The sequence below is a fragment of the Lissotriton vulgaris genome, chromosome 1_1 (assembly GCF_964263255.1).
Source record: "Lissotriton vulgaris chromosome 1_1, aLisVul1.2, whole genome shotgun sequence".
In the NCBI taxonomy this organism is placed as follows: domain Eukaryota; kingdom Metazoa; phylum Chordata; class Amphibia; order Caudata; family Salamandridae; genus Lissotriton; species Lissotriton vulgaris.
In genome coordinates this window covers 539,257,634-539,281,890 of record NC_141685.1, presented here as the reverse complement: position 1 = coordinate 539,281,890, position 24,257 = coordinate 539,257,634, and the positions used below count along the sequence as shown (strand labels likewise).

Here is a 24,257-nt window from a genome sequence, read left to right as displayed (position 1 = left end):
CGCCGCGAGGACCGACGATCACCTAGTGCACTGACCCATTGACACCAGGGCGGCCCTGCTGTTACGGACGGATTACTCCCTCACCTTCCCTCCATGACTGTGAAGTGCTGCACGCAATACAGGTTGCATCCTGAGCCCCCCCCCCCCCCCCCCCCCTCCACTGGGCAAGGGCACAGGCACGGCCTGACACAAGACCATAGCTGTTCGGGGCATCTGCGTGGGACGTCGGTCCGCACTGCTACTATTTCCCCACGTGCTAGCCCTTCACGCTGCCCTCTCCACCAGGGTCCCTGTTTTCAGTTGCACCTTTTGCCACGGACTCCTTAATTTACCAGTCTCCACTACGTTGGATCTGTTGAGAGTTCATTTTCTTCTCTTCTGCTGTGCCCCTCCTGCGCTCTGGCGTCCACCTCCCCCACTACATCGCGGACGCCCAGAAGAGACATGGGCCGAAGTGACGCACGCCAGTCCAAAATACCCTTTGAATCTAAAAAACAGCCCAAAACGACGCCGGAGCCCGGCGGCAGTCCTCCTGCACCGGCTCCTCCGGAGGAGGACTGGAAGTCATTACTGTTGGGAATGAAACAAAGCCTATCCTCAATCGACGCCAAAATAGACACCATTAATTCACGCATGGACAGTGTGGTTTCTAAACTGGAGCAACATGACACCCGCATCAAGGAAACAGAGGATAGAATTTCGGTTCTTGAAGATGGGGCCTCCTCCACTGGTAAACAGGTCACTCAAATGGACAGGTTGCTTAAACTTATCGCGGACGAGAATGAGGACTTGGAAGCGAGGTCTCGACGCAACAACGTTCGAATTTTAGGCCTTGCGGAATCCACCAACACCGGGAAGATGGAGCCCTTTGTAGAAAACCTGCTTATTGAACTGTTTGGAAAGGAATCCTTCTCCCCACATTTCATCATTGAACGTGCTCATCGATCTCTGGCAGCGCGCCCGCCTCCAGGAGCCCCACCTCGTCCCATCATAGTGCGCTTCCTGAACTATAGAGACCGTGATGCGGTGCTCCAGCGAGCGAGAGCAATGGGGACTGTGAACTACTGCAATACTGCCTTCTCCTTTTTTCCTGATTTCACCCCCTCTGTCCAGGAGGCTAGGCGCAAATTCACTGTGGTTAAAAAGAAACTTCAGGCACAAGAAATCCCATATGCCATGCTATACCCTGCGAAGTTGAAAGTGACCTTTCAGGGTACAACGCACTTCTTTCTAAACCCGCAACAAGTTGAGGATTTCCTTAAACACAGCAGAAGAGAACGTACCAGTGACGATGCAACTCAACGCAGATCTGGGTCGAGATCGCCGATGGCGCAACAGGACTAAGAGACTACTTAGCGGTATCGTTTCCTTTTCATAAGGCGCGCAGTGTTCATTTGCTAACAGATGTCTGAGTATTGCTATTCCTTTTTTAGGTACCTGATCAGCACGGGGCTTATCGGTCCATGATTCTCCTTCGTGCTCGGTCACCCACCTCCGTCCCACTTTTGGCGACTAGGGTCTCTCCCTGTTGTCTGTGGGTGTAAGTAGGGAGGTGGATTGGTAGGTCTGGTGCCCCTAGTCCTGGTCCCCGAGCGGGCGTACCCCCACTAGCACCCCTTCCCCCCTGCGGGTTGGGTTCTGGATTATGCCTTTTCTGGGTAATACTCTGTTTTCTTTCTGGGTTGTTGGGTGGGGGCTGTATTCCCGGCCAGTTGGGGTTGCCGGTGTGGGTGGGAAGGAAGTATGCTCCACTACCTTTGACATGGAAATGTTCTTTATGCTGTCAAGAGGGGGGATCGGTGGGAGGTTTTTATGGGGAGATTGTACTGTGCTGGATATCCAAAGTGCTTTAATGGTCAATTGTGTGATCGCGAGCTACAAGATTTCTTCTATGTATGAATGGGTGACGTAGGTGACACACTACCATCGCACCAATTTCAGCTATTGTCGTGGAACATTCGGGGGCTGAATAACCCTAGGAAAAAGAGGCAAATTTTAGGTTACCTAGATAGACAGGGCATTTCAATAGCTATGCTGCAGGAAACTCATTTAATGCAGGATAGCTCATCTCTCTTCGCTACCAGGTGGGCCTCCTGCAGGGTTTTCTCCTCCTATTCCAACTATGCAAGGGGGGTTACAATTCTGGTTAGACGGGGTGTGAACTTCACGCCTGCCGGGACGGACGTGGACCCCGGTGGCAGATACTGTATGATGTGGGGTAAACTACATTCTCATACGGTCCTTTTCGTTTGCTATTATGGCCCCAATGTAGACGACACTTCCTCACTTCTCACGATGTGGGGTAAAATTCAAACTCTGGGCATTAGCCATGTGATACTGGGTGGGGACTTCAACTCCGCGGTGGCACCGGGTATTGACAGATCCCACCCCCTGCCGGCACACTACTCCCATACCCAAAGTACCCTATCCTCCATAGTTGCTGAACACCACTACATTGATGCATGGCGACACCTCCACCCGTCCCTTAAACAGGGCACTCATTACTCCGCAGTGCATTCCACTTGGGCGCGGCTCGACTACGTGTTCCTATCGGCAGGCCTCACCCCCTGGTTAATCACAGCCCGACACCTTGCCAGGACTTTCTCTGACCATTCCCCGGTTCTTATCTCACTACGCATTCCAATTGAGACCTCCCCTTATTTGAGCTGGCGCCTCAACCCTTCCCATCTCACCGATTCCGCCTTCAGGGCAGACCTTGAACAGGACATCCAAGACTTTTTCGACAGAAATGTGGGATCGGTGTCGGATCTCTCTGTAGTCTGGGAAGCCTTTAAGGTCACCGTTCGGGGATGGTGCATCTCTAAGGGAGGCGGAGTCCTTAAATCCTTGCGAAGTGATCTTCGTAAACTTGAATCCGAACTTCGAGACTTAGAACGGATTGGTACTCGCGAGGCCCGCGATCATGCTACGAATGCCCTCCTTCGGGAGAAACTAAACGACTACGCGGAGGCGGCGGATAGGGAGTGCAAATTCCTCGGCAAACAGCACTCTGCACGGGTTTTCGGTGAGGGGGATAGACCTGGCAGGGCTCTGGCCTCCGCGGTCCGGACCCCTAGATACAATAATTTCGTCACTGTCTTGCTTGATGAACAACAAATCCCGCAGCGAAACCTTCCTGAACAGCTCCGCATCCTTACAAATCACTACTCCACCCTCTACACTTCTCAAAGATCGGCTCCTATTAACCTACATCCTTACCTGGAGGACACGGCCATTGCGTGGCTTGGTCCAACCCAACAAAAATTCCTCCACCACATCCTTGAGGTAGATGAAATAAAGGATGCCATCATGTCCATGAAATCGGGCAAATCCCCTGGGTCTGATGGGCTGCCAATCGATTTTTATAAGGCATATGTTCACATCCTTGCCCCAATACTACAACAAGTTTATTATTCCGCCCTCGAAGTGGGAATCCTCCCGCCCTCGATGCGCGAGGCCCTTATCGCATCTCTCTTGAAACCGGGCAAACCACCTGAGCACTGCGACTCATATAGACCCCTTTCTTTGCTCAATACAGATGTCAAAATCTTAGCGAAGGTACTGGCGTCTCGCCTTAACCTGTTGATGGAGCGCCTGGTCCTGCCAGATCAGGCGGGTTTTGTCCCCAATAGGGCGACCTCACATAACCTTCGCACCCTTCAGGCGGTACTGCAAGACATTAACCCCAAGTCCGAAGCTGCGGCAGTGTTTCTCGACGCCACCAAGGCGTTCGATTCCCTTGAGTGGGATTATCTGCTGGCCCTCCTTGAACGCATGGGGATCCCCTTCAGCTTCCTCGATTGGATAAAGTTATTGTACAGCAACCCCAGTGCCTCAGTCTTACTCAATGGGGCCAGGACGGCTCCGTTTAACATACATAGGGGCACCAGACAAGGCTGCCCCCTTTCCCCAGCCCTCTTTGCGATTGCCATCGAGCCGCTGGCAGCCAAACTTCGTCAGCACCATAACCATCGTTCCCTTATTTATCCGGAGCGTCAGCTCTTAATAGCTCTATATGCTGACGACATGACCCTATATATAAATAAACCGCAGGAAAACCTTAACCCCATACTACGCGAAGTCACCAAATTCGGTGCGATTTCAGGAATACAAATTAATTGGTCGAAGTCGGCTCTATTCCCCTTAACGGATAAGACCACGCAATTTCCCCTGGACTATCCCTTGATTTGGGAAACGGATGACCTAAAATATCTCGGAGTGGTGGTTTCCCGGAATCGCGAGACCCTCATCAGGGCTAACTATGGTACCGCGCTGGACAAACTTACTGATACAATCACTAAGTGGATCCATCTCCCACTTTCAATGGCAGGACGAGTCTCACTTATAAAGATGGTAGTCCTCCCCAAATTGCTCTACCTCTTTATTAACATACCATACAATCCTGGTTCCCATTTCTTCCGCGCCCTCAATTCCCAATTGTCGAGGCTTATTTGGGGGGGTAAACAGGCCAGGATAAGTCTGAAGACGCTCATGTTACCTTATCACCAGGGTGGGTTTGACGTTCCTAACTTCCAGCGTTATTACGACTGTGCCCAGGGCCACTTCGCCGCGTACTGGCTGCATCCTCCCCCCTTCATGGCCCATTTAGCAGTGGAGGATGGATACATGCGCCCGGTGCAACCGTCGGGCTATCTCTATACTACGCCGAATGTCTCGGACCGAGACCCTACCACAGTCGACTGCACGGTGCAAGCGTGGAGGCGAATTGCGGTTCACATGGAGGTTGAGTTTTTGTACTCACCATGCATGCCTCTAGCACATGACCCTAGATTACGGGTCGCCTGTGAGGAGATTGGCCGTAAACTACTCCTGAAACTGGCGATTCACACATGGGGTGATTTATACCTCCAGGGGCAGTTCCGAACATCGGCGCAATTCTTCGGAGAGCACACTGCCTCGGTCATGGACACGTTTCTCTATGTCCGGCTGAGACAGAACGTTAAGGCAGTTACTCCGAATTTTCCTGACGAGCCAGACACACTGGCCCCTCTGCACTCGCTCTTACAAACGGACAACCCCAAACACGTGGTGTCCATGCTGTACAAGCATGCCCAGCCGTCCCCAACGCCGCCTCCACTCAAAGTCCGCAGTGCATGGGACAATGACCTTGGCTCCCCACTGTCAGATGATCAATGGGAAGAGAGCTGCTCACACACTAATGCAGTTACTGGTAATACCCGGCTCCGATTGATACATTTTAAATTCTTGCATCGCATTTACTTTACCCCTTCCAAACTGTTTCGGCTTGGCCTCCGTGACACTGACCATTGCCTTAGATGCGGGGTGGAGGGTGCCGATTTCTTCCACCTCGCGTGGACATGCCCCTCCGTCGCGGCATACTGGCAGGCCATTTTTCGTGCCCTTTCGGATATGGTTGGAGTTGCTATTGATCCCTGTCCTGGGTCGGCCCTGTTAGGTCAATCGGTCTTTGCACTGAAATCACATAGAAAGTTTTTCGCAATGGGCCTTTTATTAGCCAAACGCCATGTAGCCTGTAGATGGGGTAGAGGACGTGCTCCTAAATTCAAAATCTGGCTCGACATTATGTCCACTTGGCAAGATCACCTCCATAACTATGCCGAACTCTTACCACATAAGTCACGTCCCAAAGATATCTGGGGTCCCCTGTCTGCCTATCTCCTCCGTCAACAGAGTGAGGAGCATCCTGACACTTAAATCCATACCCTTACATGCTGTCCTCCCCTTCTGCTCTCTTATCGTCCTCCTGTACCGATGGACAGACTCCTCTATATCCTGGCAGTTCCTGGTGCCCGGCTTTGGGCTGGTCCGCGACGCATACCTTGCACCTGACTGCGCACTCACGTTAGCAACATGTTACATGTAGCACCACATACAAGCCCTTAGCACATTATTGACCTCACTGGGTCGGTTATGAACCTTTCCCCCCTCCCCCTCCCCCTTATCCCCCTCTTCCCCCTCTTCCCTCTTTGCCCTTACCATGCCAGCCAGAAGTATTTAGTTGGTGCGGAGCCTTCGGGCCTTGATGGAGGTTGCTCCTCCTATTTCTTCATGTTGCATTAAGGCTCCTCACCCTCGGATCCTCTGATCCACATACACTGTATGGTGGTATATCATGGGAAGGTCGGTCCCCAGTTGTGTTTGATTTCTGGTTTTCTCTTTCACAAAAAACTTGAAAAAGAAGCCTCAATTGCTTTTTGCTGGTATACAATGTGCTTCGGCCGGTAGATATGACATCTGTACTACCTGAATAGGCCACATTTCTATCGCGGCCGGCCCAGTGGGTTGTAGGCGGCATGCTGTGTTTAAGTATTAATGCTGTGCCCCTTTTTACTTATGTCCTGCTCTGGGCTCCATTCTATGTAGCTGCCGGCCTGCAATTGCAGGGTGTAGGCGTGAAGCTGTGTACTACCTATCACTTTGGTCATCAATAAAGGTTTCAAAAAATAAAATAAAAAATAAATACATGCATGGTAGCCATATTTTGTCATCATATATGATGCAGGCGTTTTAGGCAGATGAAACAATTTAACCCTCTCTTGACACTATTGCCTTATCCTTTTCAAACACATTCTTCAACTTTTTGAACCATGTAGGTTTTTCTTTTTCTCCTCCATAATAAACCTAAATTTTTCTGATGATTTCCTGACTTTCAAAACAATCGCGCACTCTCCCGCAAACTGCTTCGCTAAACGGACCTATCACAGCGCGGTCAACACTAACGCACCAATCAGAACACGAAAAGTTTCACTTGCGCACAACCAATGATTTTACAGTCTTGGCTAATGCACCAATCAGCGCTTACTCTGTCCTAGTCACGCGGACCAATCCCAGCGCGACACCTTTGACGTCAGCCCTGCTCCGGCTTCTGCAGCTTCGACTGACCCCTCCTTTACAAAATGTATCGGCACACTGTATGTATCCTTTTATACAACTAAAACCAGTTAGTAACGACATAAAACATCCCCATTCCTCTGTTTTGCTAAAACCAAAGTGATAGTTTCCTCAATCACACAAGTATTCTGTATTTCCAGTAGACAGCGCTTACCTCTTCTCTACCACAGAATTTTAGTCTCGCCGATAAAGTAACACATCCCTCTACCTTACCCTTCTCTCAAGCTTAGGTTAAAATCTATTACTCTTTCAGGAATAAGTTTTAAGTCAGAATACGCAATGATTCCTTTGCTCAAGCCCAAAATTTTATAGACTGCCTTCGCTATACATTCACCACTTTTACACGTAAAGGTCCCAAACTTGTAACATATGACGATGTCACCACTTTGAAACATACTATGTGATGTGTGACTTACATGCCACACTTGTGCGACTTACATGCCACACGTTCCTCTTCCTAGGCAGAGTAACCAGCTTCCTACTTCCCAGAAGCCTTAATTCCGGACTACATATAACGCAATACAGACTCAACATATAATGTTAGTCATAAATTCTGTACATCAAAACCCTGTATACATTGCCGTACACATTACTTATCCTAGTTAACCTATAGCAACCTATCCTCTGCTACCAAGAAATAACTGATCCAGCGCGGCTCCAGAAATTATCTGCAAAACCCTCACCATACTCCTAAGGAACTATTCTCACATTACTCATCAGTGGGGCCCGACACACTGCAAGACATTTATACACATATTCACACTGCTCCAAGGATTGGTGAAGACTAGAGGAAAGCTGCTGGATTTTTAGCGGAATGTCTTACTTCATACTACACTATATACATCTGCAGTTTATCGATATTACCATGGTTTTAATTTCAAGAAGCATAAAAACACCCCACCATTATTGTCAATGGCTCTGCTAGTAAAAGTTAACTAATGGACAACAAGACCAGCTTAATTGTCCATTTATTTAATTTTAGAGTTTAAATCTCCTAGCATGACCTTACTTGTATTCACTCTATTTCAAAATTCATTTAAAACATTAATAACCTAAAGAGAAAAAAAAGTTACATTCAAACATTTATATTTATTAGCATAACAGTTCAGGAAAGTACGCAAAATTATATTACCAAGATTTCAGGACACGGACATCAGCATAAGGACAGAACAGTTCCCAAAAACCACCTCTCTATTCTTTCTTGGTGTTCACCTCCCATCAGGACTCCGCACCCATTCAAAAAGTTAGAGTCAAGAAAAATTTCAAAGTCCTCGCAGCATAAAAAATTCAACAATCTGACAGCATGTCGTGGTACAAAATAAAATCGAAAAGCAAGGTTTTTTCTTACTTCCAAACGTCCTCTTTTATACCATTTTTCCCTAACTTATCTATCTAAAACTTGTAACTTTTGGGGTCTTTCTTTATTCTGATTGGTTAATTCAAGGGGTGGATGAGCATAACCTCGTCTCCTCATTGTCTATATTTCCGCAAAGTCATCATTTTAATCAAAAAATAAAGTCTCTATTGTCCTTTAGCAGTCCTTTCCGCTTGTGTCCTTTAATTTGCAATATCTTCCAACTTTCCCAGGCTTAAGATGCGGACATTCAAATTTGTTGGCACCAGTTTGAACATCCAGGCCACACTGTCCTTGACCCACGCTGTACAGACCAAGGATACTTGCACTCCTCTCGAGTTCAATCACGCATGCGAACATCATCTAAAACTCGGAGTCGTGAAAAACTTCCATTTTGGATTAGGCCGCATAGGCCAAAATGGGAACTATTATAGAAACAAACACAATTAAACATTAATTTTCGAAATATAGCCCTTCTGTTTACCTCCCCCCACTCTAAGGTAACCCAGTTAGTTATTTGTTGCTATATCTGCTAGGTAATAAGCATGGTTTACTCACCATTCTCCATCATTTATGCCACAATTAGACATACAGAAAGCATATGCATACAGATTTTGGTTAGAATATGGCATTTGCGCACAAGATTAGTATGACAACTGCACTTAATTAGTAAATTAATTTATTTATTATTCGCAACATAAGCAAATTAGTATCCCACGTGTATTTGTGTGTGCACTCTATTCTATGTTGGTTATTTATAAAACCACACAATTAATGCAGGTTACTGTTATGGAGTAGTGACTTCACGAGGGGTATACAACATTTTTTGTTTCCATCCTTACTCCATAACACTCTGTAGTCTTTTTTTTTAATAAAGTGCCATCCTTAGCCTCCTTGGTGTCAGTAATGCTGCTCCCACATCCCTCTGACCTACTTCGTCAAGGTGTCACACCCTCTGTCAACCTAGATTCTTTCCTTGTGAGCTCCGCATCTTTCTTTTAATGCTGTTGCGCAGACTAAATACTGTTCGCTGGCTGCCACGAGGCGTTTCCGGGTACACACCAGCTGCGTCCGTGATCGATTGATTGTGTTAAACCGGCCTTATTGTGATGAGATAACAACTGGGAGTGTACGGATTTCTTTATTGTTGCGATGTTTCACACCCCTCCGTTTCTTGTCACTTCCCTAAGGGGAGTGCTCTATTGAACATGAAGGGACTCAGACAATAGTAGTGGCTGACTCAGGTCATTAAAAGAGCTTTTAGATTGACATAAGTGGGATATTGTGAGCTGTCGACATTACAGCGAGTATTGTTGATGTATCTTGGGTAAATACCAAAGGTATTTCCGTTACAATCCTTTCAGTGTGTACAGTTAGAAATTGTTAGTTCTCGCAACATTTGAGTTCATTATTCCAGCTGTTTTCAACAGCAGCCCGGTAATGCCAGCTAAAGGTGGCAGGGCAGTAGTCAAAGAATTTCTTAAGCAGAGTGAAAATGTCTTTGTTTTCCATACATGCTTATTAATTATGTTTTGAAAATGTCTACAAAGATGAGCTAAATGTAATTCAGAGTAGCTTGAAATAAGTTCACCGACCAGAAAAGTAAGCATCTTAATAAGATTAAGGCAACTATACGGAAGAGTGAGAAATCATGTAGCTGCCTAAAATGATTGACCATTTTATTGAGTAGAGGTTCAAGGTTAATTGTCCAATTCCACTCTGGATTAAAATTAGTTCCACACTCAGGTTATCCACCTCCTATTGTAAATGTTGTGATTTGGTCAGATAAGCCGCAATAAGTTGGATTTCATTCATATTTTATTTATTGCCGAAGTGTTGACTGAAATCCGTTGCTATTTACTTAGTGGCTGGAATAGTAGCTTCTGGGGCACCTTCATTGATCGCTGCTGTCGTCTGGAAGCCCAAGAATTAGAAAAAAACAAATTCTGTTGAAAAGGAGGTGATAGTGTTCACTTAATCACATGAAATAAATCTTTTTTTTTTTTAACAAATTTTTATTTGCATCAAAAGTACACAACAACAAAAAGAACAAATCAAAAATATACAAAAATCACATTTAGGCATTACATTAGTCACAGACAAAAATACGGTCATGTAAAAAGAAAAGAAAAAGAAGAAAAAGAAAGAAGAGATATCAGTAGTTAAGACATAAATGTTCCCCAGATTTTGTCAGTTTTTTGTTTAGCCCGAAGGCTTTTGAGTTGGCAAGAGTGGTCTCCATAGCATAAATTTCTTTAACAAAGCTCCACCATTCCATAACAGTTGGCGTATTTTTCTGAATCCAAGCTCTGGCAATAATAACATGAAATAAATCTTAATGCATAATTTTTTCAGCACCACATTTTTTGAGGTTTCTGCAGTTATGCCTGTTCATAAAGACCGATTTTCCATTTTGGGGGGCAATAGAAGGAGCAGAGAACTATCTTCCTTAAAGTTACACTGTGGGATTACCCACTTGTCACAGCGGGCACTGACAGCCTGCAGATTATAACTGGATTGGCCACAAGCCCAGCCATACAGAGGCTGTTACAATGTGATCATGTGACACAGAAGTATTTAGCCCTGGTACCTGAAAGTGAAGGTGCGGGTCTTCAAGACAGAGATTCCAAATTCCATGGATCTCAGATGGGAGACATTGCAGTGCTTGCCGGTATCTTGGCTCTCATTCACATTCTAGAATGTGAGTTTGATTAGGAGCTTCCTACAGTCCTTATAGAGAATAAAACTATTGGTAGTCTTGTCCCTGAGCCAAACTAATTACTGCAGCACTGGCAAACTGTGGATACTGATTGGCGTGCATCTTCACTATAAATGCTAATTACCTCTAGTGGATACTTTTACACAAATACAATCTTAATTTAATTACGTACATGATCTAATTCTTTGCTAAAAGCAGATCCGGTTGTTCAGGGTGGTCAGCTACTAATGATGGACATTAGAGAGCCTTGGTGCCTGTGTGGAAACTTTGCCCTTTGAAATGTTGAGTCGCCCGAGTAAACAGGCAGAAGGAAAGAAAGTAATGGTCAGGAATGCACATAGTGACCTTTGCATGACGGGAACTAGGTTAAAGTCCTCGGTTTTAGAGGTGACAGGGAGCCAGGCGTGCTCCACCTTTGTCAGACAAGAGTCGACAAGGCCGGGTGGACGAGGCGTTGCTACTGTTACAAACAGGTCAGGTAAAATTAGTTTAGGTGTTTCCCGGCAAGAACGGGCCAGTCATGGACAGACCGAGCTGGATCCCATCTGGGGATACTGCTCCAGCTGACACGATTTTCATAAATACGTTGTGCACAGTAATACAGTCATGATAAACATTGAAAATGTATAAGAGAATCACTTATGTTCAGGGAAATCAGAGTGAAAGCTGTATATCGAACACCATTGAAACAAAGTATAGCTACCTCAGGTGAGGTTGCCAGGGTCACAACAGGGTGAGCACTGCAGTGAGTTAGCACTACATTTTCTGTTTTGGATTGGTATAACTTTTGGAGGTCACAAAGGTTAATCGAGAAAACACTCGGTGTTGAATTGTCATTTTAAAAGTAGAGCTGGTCTCCTCGTCCAACTAAAATACATCGATAGAGTAAATTTCATGAGGTGCAAACTTTGGAAAGTCGGTATGATTACTCCCTCGCCTTCCTCCGGTGAACAATGCAGGAGGGTCATTTACTGCATATATATAGTTGTCAAATTGCGTCCTTATTGGAGACGGGTACCCTCTTAGGACGCGTGTTTTGGTGGACTATATCAAATGACCCTAAAGCGATCCTTTTAGATGTCACTTCCGACATCGAAGGAGACTGTTATAAACTGACATTGCTCTGGCTAGGCTTGACTGTGGCCAAAAGAGGTACCACCCGCCAATGGAAACACAACTCGTCCCCCCTCAGTGGAGGAGTGGACAAAGGGATTAGACTGGTGTATGAGTAAGGAACAACCAGTTTACAACGCCAAAGGCGGTCCCCAAAAATACAGGACATTCTGGAAGAGATGAGCAGATTATAGGGGAATCCCCATTGCACCAGGAGACTCTCGAACCCTGACTGAGACCGAAATCCGTACCTAGACGGGATGAGGCGTTCAGTTTGAGATGGGCCATGCAGTGGGTGGAGATGGGGGGGGGGGAGCGGAAATTGTGGGAAGGGGGGTGTCGGGAAGCCTAGGGAATTCAGTGCCTTTTTTATGTTGATATATTGTTTCCTGACTATGTAGATTGCATCTAAAGTCAATAAAATACATTATAAAATAAAAATGAGCTGGTCACATTATTTGCGAGATCACAGTTGCAAAGTATATGAACTTTGCACCCATGAGTTTAACATTTAATTACAATTGTAAGTGTCTAGTTGTTCGAGCCTCTCTGTAATGCCGGTAGTCGTTTGTTTTTGTAGGAAGCTCGTGGAAACAGCTTGGCAGAAGAGCTGGGTGCTGCTCAAGAACGCGAATCCCGGCTAGAGTTCAGGATGCAAGCCGAGATACACACCCTGAAAGCAGAGATGGACTCACTAAAGGAGACCCATCAACAGGAGGTGAGACTAAAAAATGAACCGGACATCTATAGTCACTCTCTGAAGCCTTGCATGAAGGTGCAGTGTGCGGCTCGATATTGGGATTATATTTCTTCACCTGAACAAGTATGTCCAACAGAGTGAGATGTTTTAATCATGGGGCATTCCTTAGTATTTTATGGCACAGGAATTAACTTGGGCTTAAAGCCTTCTTCAGCTTCCTTCCATGGGTCTCAGCGCGTATCACTATCCACTTTCAGCTTAATATCGCACACTAAGGGGTGGCACAGGGATTCACTGTTTCTATGAAAAGTACGTGGCTAATACTAGTATAGCTCAAATGTCTTCATCCTTAAGCAGGTTTATTATGACACACAACGTCATTGATTTACGACCGGGGCTCTTATTCTGTGATTTGAAGACTCTTACCACGGTTCATGGGAGCTGTTGTGGTCTGTTTCTTGTTTTGGGCAGTATTCCAGGGCGCCAGACCGGTTTGGATGGGCAAGTGTGGGCCGGGCACCCTGCACCGCTTCCAACTCCATGGCTTGTGCTAGAAAGGCATGGGTAGTGCATGTGGGCATCACACCCCACACACTGCCCCAGCCTGCCTAGCACAATCTGTGAATCTACAGCACAGAAGGGCTCCCACTCCATGTGAGCGGCTACACCTTGATGATGGGCCCTACCGACATACTGTAACTATGGGTGGGAATTGTGAGGGCTGCACCCTTCCTGTCGCCAATGATGCTGCAGGATGTGCAGCTATCCCTTAGCCCTTAGTCTGTTTCAAGCCCCTATTGTCAATGCATCGTTGGTGTGTGATGCATTTTCAAGAGTTTGCTGCACCTCACGTTCACTCCTGCCCTCATATCCAGGTCACTCCCCACCAGGAGAGCCTTTGAAACGGAGCACTACAGGGGGCACATTTTAAAGCGGAAGGAATCAGGCTGTCCAGATTGATTGAGTTCATAATAATGCCTGTTGGAAAGTGGTGACACCAGTTCATGTTCCGTGCTAAATATTTTATATTGTTGAGGTTCAAATTGTAGGAATGGTTTGCAGAGTTCGATGTCATGATCATCAATGTTTGAAGAATATCCTGATATGAAGCAGGACGTTCATGGGCTTATGTGGTTGGCACAAATGCTTTTTAGGGTCTAGCTACAGCTGATGCTTTATTTTCTTAGTAGACTTTGCAATCCAAACCACAAGGCAGTTTGTTTTCATCCACATTATGGCTGTAGCTAAGTAGAGAGTAGAAGACAACCCCTACTTGACTTGCCTTGCAGGCTGGCACTGTGATGTGGGTAAAAAAATATTCTTGGCGCGCATGTTTTTTTTTAAAAATTATTTTATTTTTGTTGTTGCTGTCATATGTTACATAATAGCGGATATTCGATCTTCAGAGCAGCGTCAACATTCGGCTGCCTATAATCATTAAAGCAACTTTTACATTTTACCCCCCCAACTTGCTACTTCAAGGGTCAAAATCCACGATCCAGAACATTAGTCTATATCAGCATAGGTGTGTCCAGATGCATCTAGCAGCTTTTGAGTCAGTTATTCAAACTAGCATTCTCGCCTGTATGTAGGTTCCCAGGGCCTTGTGACGTGCGCTGCCTCTGATTTCCACTCCTCCCTCTCTCCCATCACTCTAGATCCTCATCATCCCCTGAGCTGTCCCCATCCTCTTCTTCAGGCAGAGGCTCACAAATGTCCCCCCTGTAGGTGTTCCAGGGTGTCCAAATTCTGTTCCATTTTCGAGGATTACGTCTCTGTTGATACACTGCCCTCTCTGTCACCATAAGCACATCCATATTTCTGCACCATTGCGCCAGTGTCGGTGTCGCCTGTGCCCCCCAGTTTTTCGCAATATCTCGCTTTGCCAGCATTACGCCAATGACCACCCATCTTTTCGCATGCAGTGACAAATCTGTTGGGCCCCACACATTTAGGAGACAAACTCTAGGGTCAGGTGTGAACGGGTGCTGGAGGGTCTGGCCGATTGTGCGTGTAACCCGCCTCCAGTAGTCCTGTATATTTGGACAGGTCCATATAGTGTGGTACAGTGTACCCTCCTCCCCGCAATTCCTCAGGCAGAGTGGGTGTTCTGCTCTGTGTATTTTATATAGTGTCGTGCGGGTGTAGTAGACCCTATGTAATACTTTGAGTTGGATCAGTCTGAATCGAGTGGAGATACCTGCCTCCCTGGGTGATGCCAGGGCTGCGTTCCAGTCTGCTTCATCTAGGTCCCCTATCTCGTCCACCCAATACTCCTTTAGCTTCCCAAGGGGATCCGGTAGGTTATTCATGAGTTTGCGGTAAGTGAGGGAGGTCGCACCGGACTCCATGTAGTCCGTAAGCAATCGGTCCTCTAACAGAGCCGATTCCGGAAGTGTTACACCTGTCTCCAACGCCGACAGGAGTGCATGTCTGATCTGTATGTATCTGTATGTTTCGGTCTCCTCCAGGCTGTACTGCTCCCTCAGGGTTGCAAAGGAGAGCACGCCCTCTCTGGTCCATAGGTCGCCCACCGTGGAAATCCCAATGTTATCCCATTGATCGAACCCTTTGGAACTGCGCAGGTTACCGAGGGCCTTGGTATCCCATAGTGGCGTGAGTCTGGTGATCACTCCCTCCCATGCCAGCCGTCTCTGAGCTTTGTGCCATATGGCTACTGTGTGTTTGGTAGGCCCTTCCAGCTTTCTCATCATCCCTTTGTTGTAGAGTGGGGCCAGAAGGGTGGATGTGCCCAGTTGGTGTCTATCTGCCTTGTATGCCGGGTCGTCCTGTGCTGCGTGGATCCACTGGTTGATCACCTTAAGGTGAGCGGCCCAGTAGTACAGTTCAAGGTCAGGGAGGGCTATCCCCCCACTGTACCAGTCTCTAGTTAGTTTCAATTGTGCAACCCTGGCCGGTTTGTCTCCCCACAGAAGGCTGGACAATTTCGCCGACACGTGGCGGAAGAATGAGACGGGGACCATCGCCGGCGTGTTCTCCAGGACATAAAGGAAGCGAGGGAGCGCCATCATCTTAAAGAGCGCCGCCCTACCCAGCAGTGTTAAGGGGAGATTTTTCCAGAGGCGCACGTCCGTCTTCAATCTGTCCAGCTGGGGCTGAAGATTCAGTTCAAGGAAGGTCGAGTGCTCCCTCGTAATTCGTATCCCTAGGTATTTAAAGGCGACGTGTTCTACGAGCAATTGGCAATCCTCAGGTAAGGCTGGAAGGTCGCCCTGCACCATATAGATTATGGACTTGGACCAGTTGAGTTTATAGCCTGAAGCTGTACCGTGGCTTTCGCACAGTGCCAGTAAGACCGGGATACTGTTCGAGAGGTCCATGAGGTAGACGAGCATATCGTCAGCATATAGGGATACCCTATCTTCCCATCCACCTCCCCATTGTATGCCTTTCAGCAGCTGGGTGGTCCTGATAATCGTGGCCAGGGGTTCTAGCACTAAGGCGAACAGCAGTGGCGAGAGTGGGCATCCCTGTCTCGTGCCCCTTGCCAGCGGTAGCTCCCTTGATATGTGTCCGTTTGCGGTTACCCTTGCCACGGGTTCGGTATACAGGAGTCTGACCCACGATATGAACGTCGGGCCAATACCCATGTGTTCCAGGACCGCAAAGAGATAGCGCCACTCCACCATATCAAACGCCATTTTGGCATCTAGTGACAATACCGCTGCCGGTTCCTCCAACTGCGGGGCTCGGGCTAATACCCCGTGTAGCCGTCGCAAGTTCAGCGCCGTACTCCGGTGTGGCATAAAGCCCGACTGGTCCGGGTGTATCAGGTGCGCCAGATGGGGCAGTAGCCTGGTGGCCAACAGTTTCGCCAGAATTTTACTCTCGGCGTTAAGGAGGGAGATCGGGCGGTATGATCCGCACTCCTCAGGGGGTTTGCCGGGCTTAGGTATCGCGACGATTGTAGCCGTGCGCTGATCAGGAGGCAGTCGCCCCTGTTCCCGACACTCCCGAAACATGTCGAGCAATGGCGCGGACAGCGTTTCGGACATGAGTTTGTACCACTCTATTGGCACACCATTGGGGCCTAGCGCTTTCCCGGGGTGAAGTGCCGCTATGGCTATCTGTATTTCATCCGCCGTCAGATCGGAGTCGAGTTCGTCCCGTTGGTCTGGGGAGAGAGTGCGGGTCGGTACTCCTACAAGAGAGCCCTCCGCCATTTCCCGTGTGACCTCATATTCAGGGGAGTATACGGAGTGGAAATGGTCTGCCAGGAGTTCCACTATTCGTGCCGGACTGGTTTGTATCTCACCCTCAGGATCCCTCAATTGCAATATGGCCCTCTGGCCTCCCCGTGCCTTCTCCAACCACGCCAGGAGCTTCCCCGCCTTATCGCCTATGTCGTACACCCTGCTCGTAGTCGCGGACATATTGTCCTGCACTTTGCGGCGCAGAAAGTCAGTGTGCCGCTGCTGGGTCAGTCGGAGCGCGTGCTGGGTGTCCCCAGTCGGGTTCCCTTCGTGTTCCTGTGCAGCCTTATCAAGTTGTTCCTCTAGATCTATCAGCTCCTGTCGTTGTGTGTGCTTGTGCTGTGCGATCACTGAAATCGCCTGCCCGCGGAGAACTGTCTTGTAGGCCTCCCAAAGGATTGTAGGCGACTCCACTGATCCTACGTTCTCTGCGAGGTAAGATCGTGTATATTTCTTCAAGGCCTTGGCTACTCCCGGCACCCCAAGGTAACCCGGGTAAATAGGGTAAACTCGTCTACGGGTCCGTTCCTGACTGGACAGAGTCAGTTTAAGCGGGGAGTGATCGGAGACCCCTCTCGGTCTAATCTGAGAATCAGTGAAAGTGAGGAGACCCCCTCCCAGCGTCAGGAAATAGTCTATCCGCGATAGGCTGTCGTGAACTGCCGAGTAGTACGTGTATTGCCGGTCATCTGGGTGGAGCCGCCTCCATATATCTACTAAACCCTGCGCTTCCATGAAGTCATGCAATTTGGAGGGCCCCGGTGTTTGTGTGCGCACTGGATGGCGATCTAGGGAGTCTTGTGCCACTGCATTAAAATCACCACCCATTACAAGATCCCCTTCTGGAAGGTCTAACAAAAATTTCCCTAGTTCCGGGAAACCTATGGTGTGTAGTGCCGGCGGGATGTACACTGAGACTACGTTAAGCGGCTTCCCCTCCCATTGTCCATGTATCGCTGCAAAGCGCCCCTGTGTGTCTACTGCAATCGATTGGGTTATGAACCTGGATGAGCGATGAATTAATATCCTGGTGCCCCTGGACCCCTTCGTGAACTCAGAGTGAACCACCATGCTGTATCCTTTCCTGTCTAGGGCCTTCGTAGCCGTGCCGGTGAGGTGTGTTTCCTGTAGTAGGACCAGGGCGGGATTCAACCTTTTTATACTTTGCAGGACCAGCCCTCGTTTAACTTTGTCACCTAGACCCCTCACATTCCAGGACATGAGGCGTAGCGGGGACGTCTGCCCTACATTAGTGTCCTCCCCCATCATGTTTGGGTGCGCGGACTGGAAACTTGTGCTCGTGGATGACCAGGAGGGCCGTGTGGTGGCCCTGCGTGTTGCATCGTGACTTTACCCTGTTATGCTCGTGTGCCCCATCGTAGCTACCCTGCCCCTGTGTAGAAACCAAGAACCAAAACCCCATCCTACCCCCAACTCCCCCCCTCCCTGCCCCCCTGCTCAACGGACTCAGAACTGCCCGCCCCCCCAACTCAGCAGAGTGCTTGAACCCAACCCATAACATAGTACTTGCTCGCTGGGGTGAAGGCTTCTCCGTGGTCAGCGGCCCCCTTCCTCAGCTGCGGAGGCCCTTCCGCCCAGTGTCCAAGGCGGCGTTGCCTGCCTTCGTCTCCATCAGTTCAACCAGACTTTAGCAGTGACTTATTGTTCTCCGTCTGCACTATCCTCATGACGGTCGGACAAAGGGGAATGTAACTCTGCATCCTCATCGTTGGCTTGTGAGCCCTGTCGGGAGCCAGCAGTACGGTGCTTGTTCTGTCTATTGGAGCGACGAGGGAGGCCCGCCGTCCTCCATCCCTCTAGCCAATCCTGCGCCACCTCCGGGGAGTCAAAAAACCAAGTTTTGTTGTCAGCCACGACCCGAAGCTTGGCCGGAAAAAGCATTGAGTACGGGATTTCTCTGGCTCTTAATTCTTTTTTGACTTCAAAAAAGGTTCTTCTCCTCCGTGCCACCTCGGCCGTATAGTCAGGAAAGAACGCCAGCGTCGCGTTCTGGATCTTAATGGGGGGCGAGTTCCTTGCCGCTTGTAGGATTGCGTCTCGATCCCTGAAATTGAAGAGCCTCGCTATGATTGGTCTGGGGTTAGCGCCCGTCTTGTGGCGTCCCCCCGGCACCCGGTGCGCCCTCTCCACTGTGAAGAAGGCGGAGAGTCCTTTGGGCTTTAGGGTCTCTTTGATTAGGTTCTCTACATATAGGTCCATTGCCCTCGTGTCTTCCGATTCTGGTACACCTATTATACGGATGTTGTTCCGCCTCGAGCGCCCTTCCTGGTCATCGAGCTTGTCGCGCAGGTCCTTATTCTCTTTTGAGATGCGTTCCATACTAATCTGGAGTTCCGAGACGTCTTCAACCAAGGATTTGGTCACCACCTCCATATTGTTCACCTTTTCTGTCATTTTATGAAAGTCCGCCCTTATAAGTGTGATCTCTGCTGAGATCGACCCCACCGTGGCTTGTACTTGCGTGAGGGCCCGCATGACGTCGTCAATGGTCGCCTTCTTGCCACCGGTCACTTCGGCTGTCTTGCTCGATTGTGACTTGGCTTCCTGCGAGGGAGAGCCTGGCTTATCATAAGCAAACCGGTCCAGGCGCGATTGTGCCGCCACGTTTTTAGGCCCCTTGCCGGCCATCTTGGTGTCGTCTGGGGTGAGCTATCTTCCCAGACAGCTACCGGGGGTCGTCCCTGGGCCCGCGTTGTGTTCTGGGGGTAGGTGTAGCCCCTGAGGTGTGTTTTGGTTCCCACGGTCAGTAACTATAGCAGAAAGGAACGGGTCCCTGTTGTTCGGTGGTCGGAGGCTGCCAGTCGAGTCTCGGACTATTTTGTGGGGCAGGCAACCGAGTGATGCCGCCCAGGAAGAACTTCCTCCGTCCCCCTCTGGTGCTGCGTGTGACGCCCCTTTCCCGTGGCCGCTGGAGCTATTGCTTGGGTCCCCTGATGTTAATGGGGGGCTCAGGTTATCGCCAGGCAGGTCTTACTGTAATTAAGATGAGTGCCCCGCGTGGATGCTCAACTGTTCTCAGAGCCCATTCCGGGCGGGGGCGTCTGTAGGTTCGTCTCGTATCCGGGCTCTCCGGTCGGCAGGGGGGGAGCCGCAGTGTGGTCGATTAGGCAGCGCGGTTCCTCCGCCGCCAGTCCCTGCGCTCTGGTCGCTGCTGCCCAAGATGGCGGTCCCAGGTCCCTATGCCGCCTCTCCGAGCGCCGGCCTCCGTCTTCGCCGGGCGTCTGGGTTCTTGTCTCTCTCACCTCCGACGGCCCCTCGCCAGGCAGATCGGGCCCCCGAAGTCTGTTGACGGAGGCTGGATGCCTCGGTCTCGGTGTGGCTGTCGCTCTCCGCGGCCGGGCACTTCCGGTAAACCACTGCCCGACACGGGCCACTTCCTGCCAGGACGCCGCGCACTCTGTTCCCCGGTCCGGATGTCGCACACAGGCCCGCTCGGGGCACTGCCAAAAACTGTACTTCCCGACCTCGGATTGAGGTCCCGCCGGTCCGATTTGCTGCAGCCTGGTCCTGGGCTTCGTTGCCTTCCCGCCTGGGAAATTCTGCCAACGGATAAATGTACGGATTTGACTGGGAGCCGCTTCAATCACGGAGCTCTCCTTCTAGGCTGCCGCCATCGTCAGCTGCTAGCCACGCCCCCGGCGCGCATGTTTTTCATTGTATTCTAACCAGCCTTTGCTCATTCTGGATAAACATTTTTTGTGGTCAATCATAGAGACATTCTTTTTTGTTTTTATTTGATGGGTAACATGTGAATGTCTTCAGCGTTTGAACGCTGAGATCAGTGTAGTTGGTGCTCTGCTTTACTTCGAATCCACAGTTCCTATCTATGTATCCCCGTAGAAGGATAGATGGGTGAGATGTAGGAGAGCCTTGAGCTATTGCACAAATGACTGGAAGCTCCCTGGTTGTAGTGCAGGCCCAGAGCCATTTTTGTGAGTCCGTTTTGTAGAAGAATCTGATCCGATCTGCTATGAAGATGTCTATGATTTCAAAACCTGTGTTAGGCGCTAAATCCTCAATTTTTATTAATCCGCCTCACCCTTTAAGCATTGTTCCAGAGTAGTTGGAATGTTAAAGGCCTGATCTTCTAGATGACTATCTAAAAGTAATTTCTAAACCAAGTCAGTCCTCATTCAGTAGATTTCTGCTTTTAACGGATATTGGTTCCCCCAGATGCCTCATCTAGGAATATCCCCTGGTTGCAAAACGTAGGCTCTCTATTCACAAGTGTGTGGCAGCCAGTAGGTGGTTGACTTCCTCTAGTTATCCTAATACCCTTAAATCATCAGCACATGCTCATCTGACATGTAATGACATTCAGGCGGTAGTACCCAGATAGTGTGGCATGCTGCATCCCCTGTTTTCTTATCTCGGGCTATGATACAGCCGATGCTGGATCTTATGTCACAGCTTTATATAACTGTCCTGGTGATAAAGAAAAAATGTCTTACTGGTGGAGTGCAAACTCTGCACTTTACCACTGCCAATTGGGAGAATTATGTCAGTGGACTTTTTGCCTCTGGTGTGACCTGAATTTACCACAACAAGAATCTAAGAGATACACATTCAATTTTGACTCCAATTCATTATACCTTCCTGCTATCACTGTCCTACCCAAACGAATCCGAACATAAGGCATTGTGGCCACCTCTCGTTTTGATAGTCTCAGATTAGAGATTTGTACTAGGTAAAACATCTGTTTGATCCCAGCCTCAAATCCCTGTTGAAGGTTTTGCCCAGCATGGATCTCCTGCAGCTGGTAATAACGGTTCTACAGCCAGATTTGGAGAAGACTAGAATAACATATCTGAGAGTCAAAGAAAACCTAGAAATGTATTCATTATCTGCAGATCAACTGAATTGATCTGGAGGTCAAGCCCACCCCTCTGTGTAGTGTTGTGCATCCTGAAGATGCCGTTATCCCAGAGGTGTGTGCAAATTGATGCTAACCCATTTACAGTGGATATTTTGATAGAACCAGTCTGCACTGTCCTTAGCCCAAAATAGGATAATGAAATTATATCTCTCTGCTTTTTCTTCACACAATTATCGCCCTTGGTGCCTTTCATTGCATCAATGTTGAATTTCCAATATGAATTCCAGCCCAGAGACATCCTTTGATGTCACTTTCATGCTATATAAATCGCCTCCTCTCCCAGCCCATTCTCATTCTCGCTTTTTCCATGGACTCCCCATTTAAAGGTATGTGTTTGTACTTTTTCTGCCGTGATTGATTCCAAAACTAACTTTTCTGGTATATGTTGCTTTCGGCAAGGTAAGGAGGGTTACAGCAAAGCCTTTTTCAGTCTTTATTCCCAGCTAAGCGCTCCTAAACGTTTATTCTTTCCGAACTGTCTGTAGTGGTTGTGTTTAGGTTAAATAGGCATCATCAGCGTTGGTTATGCCTTTATGGGATATTAAGTACTTTCTGGCATAGGCATCTTTTGGGTGCATGCTGACTCTAATGGTGCCACCTAGTGTGTGTTGAACGAACTGCTGAAAATGATTCCTGATGCACTAAGCAGCAAAAACATACTTTAAGTTGAGGAGTAGGCAGGAAAAGCATTACCAAAAGTAAGTAACTTTTAACTGAGTGTTTGCAGAAATACATAGATTTGAAATGCATAGTGAAGTGCAGTAGTGTGCTTATTTTTGTGCGGTGTCTGGTATAGCCACATAAGACACATTTATACACATTGAATGTAAATCGTACTCCTTCATGCAGAGAGTGGTTATCCTCAATAATCTGTCATGGATTCAGCCCTTTAGGACCTTTGTCGAAAACACCCCTGGCATACACATTTTGCATTTGATGTGAACACCAAAGAACAAATAAGTGCCTCATGTCAGCATAAAAAGTTATCAGAGGCTTCCATACATCGTCAGTGACTATGAATTTAAACTTGCGCTGGGACCCTTAACAAAAACCATCTTAAGAAATTCACAAATTCCCTTTTACGCTACTAGCCATCTGATGGCTGTTACCTCTGCCAGAAAGTTAATTAGGAGGCATGTTGTTTAGACTGGCCGCATAAGGCAAACTTAGTATTTTCAACATTTATTTTACAGTCCACATCCTGCAGCATATTGAAGCTAGTACATAATCAAAAAGCTGGAAACTACAAAACACAACAGATCTGCAAAAACAAATGCTTTTCCTGAAACTAGATTAATCCCAAATCCTAAGAATGAGCAACTGTTGGCAAACCCAGAGCAAGGTTACCCCAAACATTCATGTGAATGAATGAATGTGTCTGCCGGTCGTTCTTGCTTGCCTCACAGCTCTCTCGAAGACACGGTGTCCAATTGTGGTTCAAAGGTCTGTGTACTCTGTGGTCTGATCTTTGCAGGCAATCTAGGAGATAGTGTTTCACTGTATGAAAAAAAAACACATCGCAAACCAGGTTAAAGAGGAGGTTTTACCTGATCCCAGATCTACAAGTATTCCATCACAGCTTCTTCAAGTACATTCACAAGAATACAGAAGTTAGACACCATGATCAGTTATGCTGTAACAAAAAGCTGTTTTTTCAGTAGCTTAGGAAATGATAATTCACTGTTGTTGCTACAAGACTGGCTCAAAGCTGACTTCATTGTATGAATATTGGTAGCTGTGCTGATGCCAGATTTGAAATAGTTGTTCAGCATATGTATGTATTCTTTCCGGCTCTGTGCCTCACTCCCTCCTGCTTGACACTGCTACAGGCATGAATTCGGTCAGCGATGAGCCACTTACCTCTTGCCTTGGGACTGTACACAGGTCATCACCCTCTTGACGACAGTCGAGTGGCACTGATATTTATGGGTTTCTGCGAGATTCACATGAGGGGCACTCTGTAAATGTTCTTTCTCTGTTAAAGACAACTCCTGCTTTTTACGGGGGTGGTGAGATTTCAAGAATTGATGTCCTGCTATTCCAAAAAGATCCAGGATCTACTGGTTATAGAAGCAAGAAACTTGCTCCTCACCTGGATAGTACTGCGATACCCACTAGCACTAACATTGTACATGTTCATTGTTTGAAGTATACCTTTTATGTTCACACTCGGTGTCAATGTTTTAATTAGTGCATCCCTATTAAAAAGCATCTGCGAAAGCCAATGAACAAGTCCTGGAAGCAGCCTGTTGTACCAGTTGGCCAGACTTTGTGAGCTTCAATGTTTGACGCAAGTCTAGAGGCAACAATTACTCATTGTGCAAGTACTGAAAGCATGATGTACGCACAGCCATCCTTAATTCTAC

At 47.9% G+C, this 24,257-nt stretch overlaps 1 protein-coding gene across 3 annotated transcripts in view; it reads left to right on the top strand.

The window, feature by feature from the left end:
• Positions 1–24,257, top strand: part of CCDC18 (coiled-coil domain containing 18) — a 1,483,839-nt gene that overhangs the window by 1,245,429 nt on the left and 214,153 nt on the right. For all 3 annotated transcript variants that reach the window (XM_086953919.1, XM_086953920.1, XM_086953918.1), the window contains one exon: positions 12,661–12,798. In XM_086953919.1, coding sequence (XP_086810045.1) covers positions 12,661–12,798 — 138 coding nt within the window. The remainder of the gene's footprint in view (positions 1–12,660; positions 12,799–24,257) is intronic.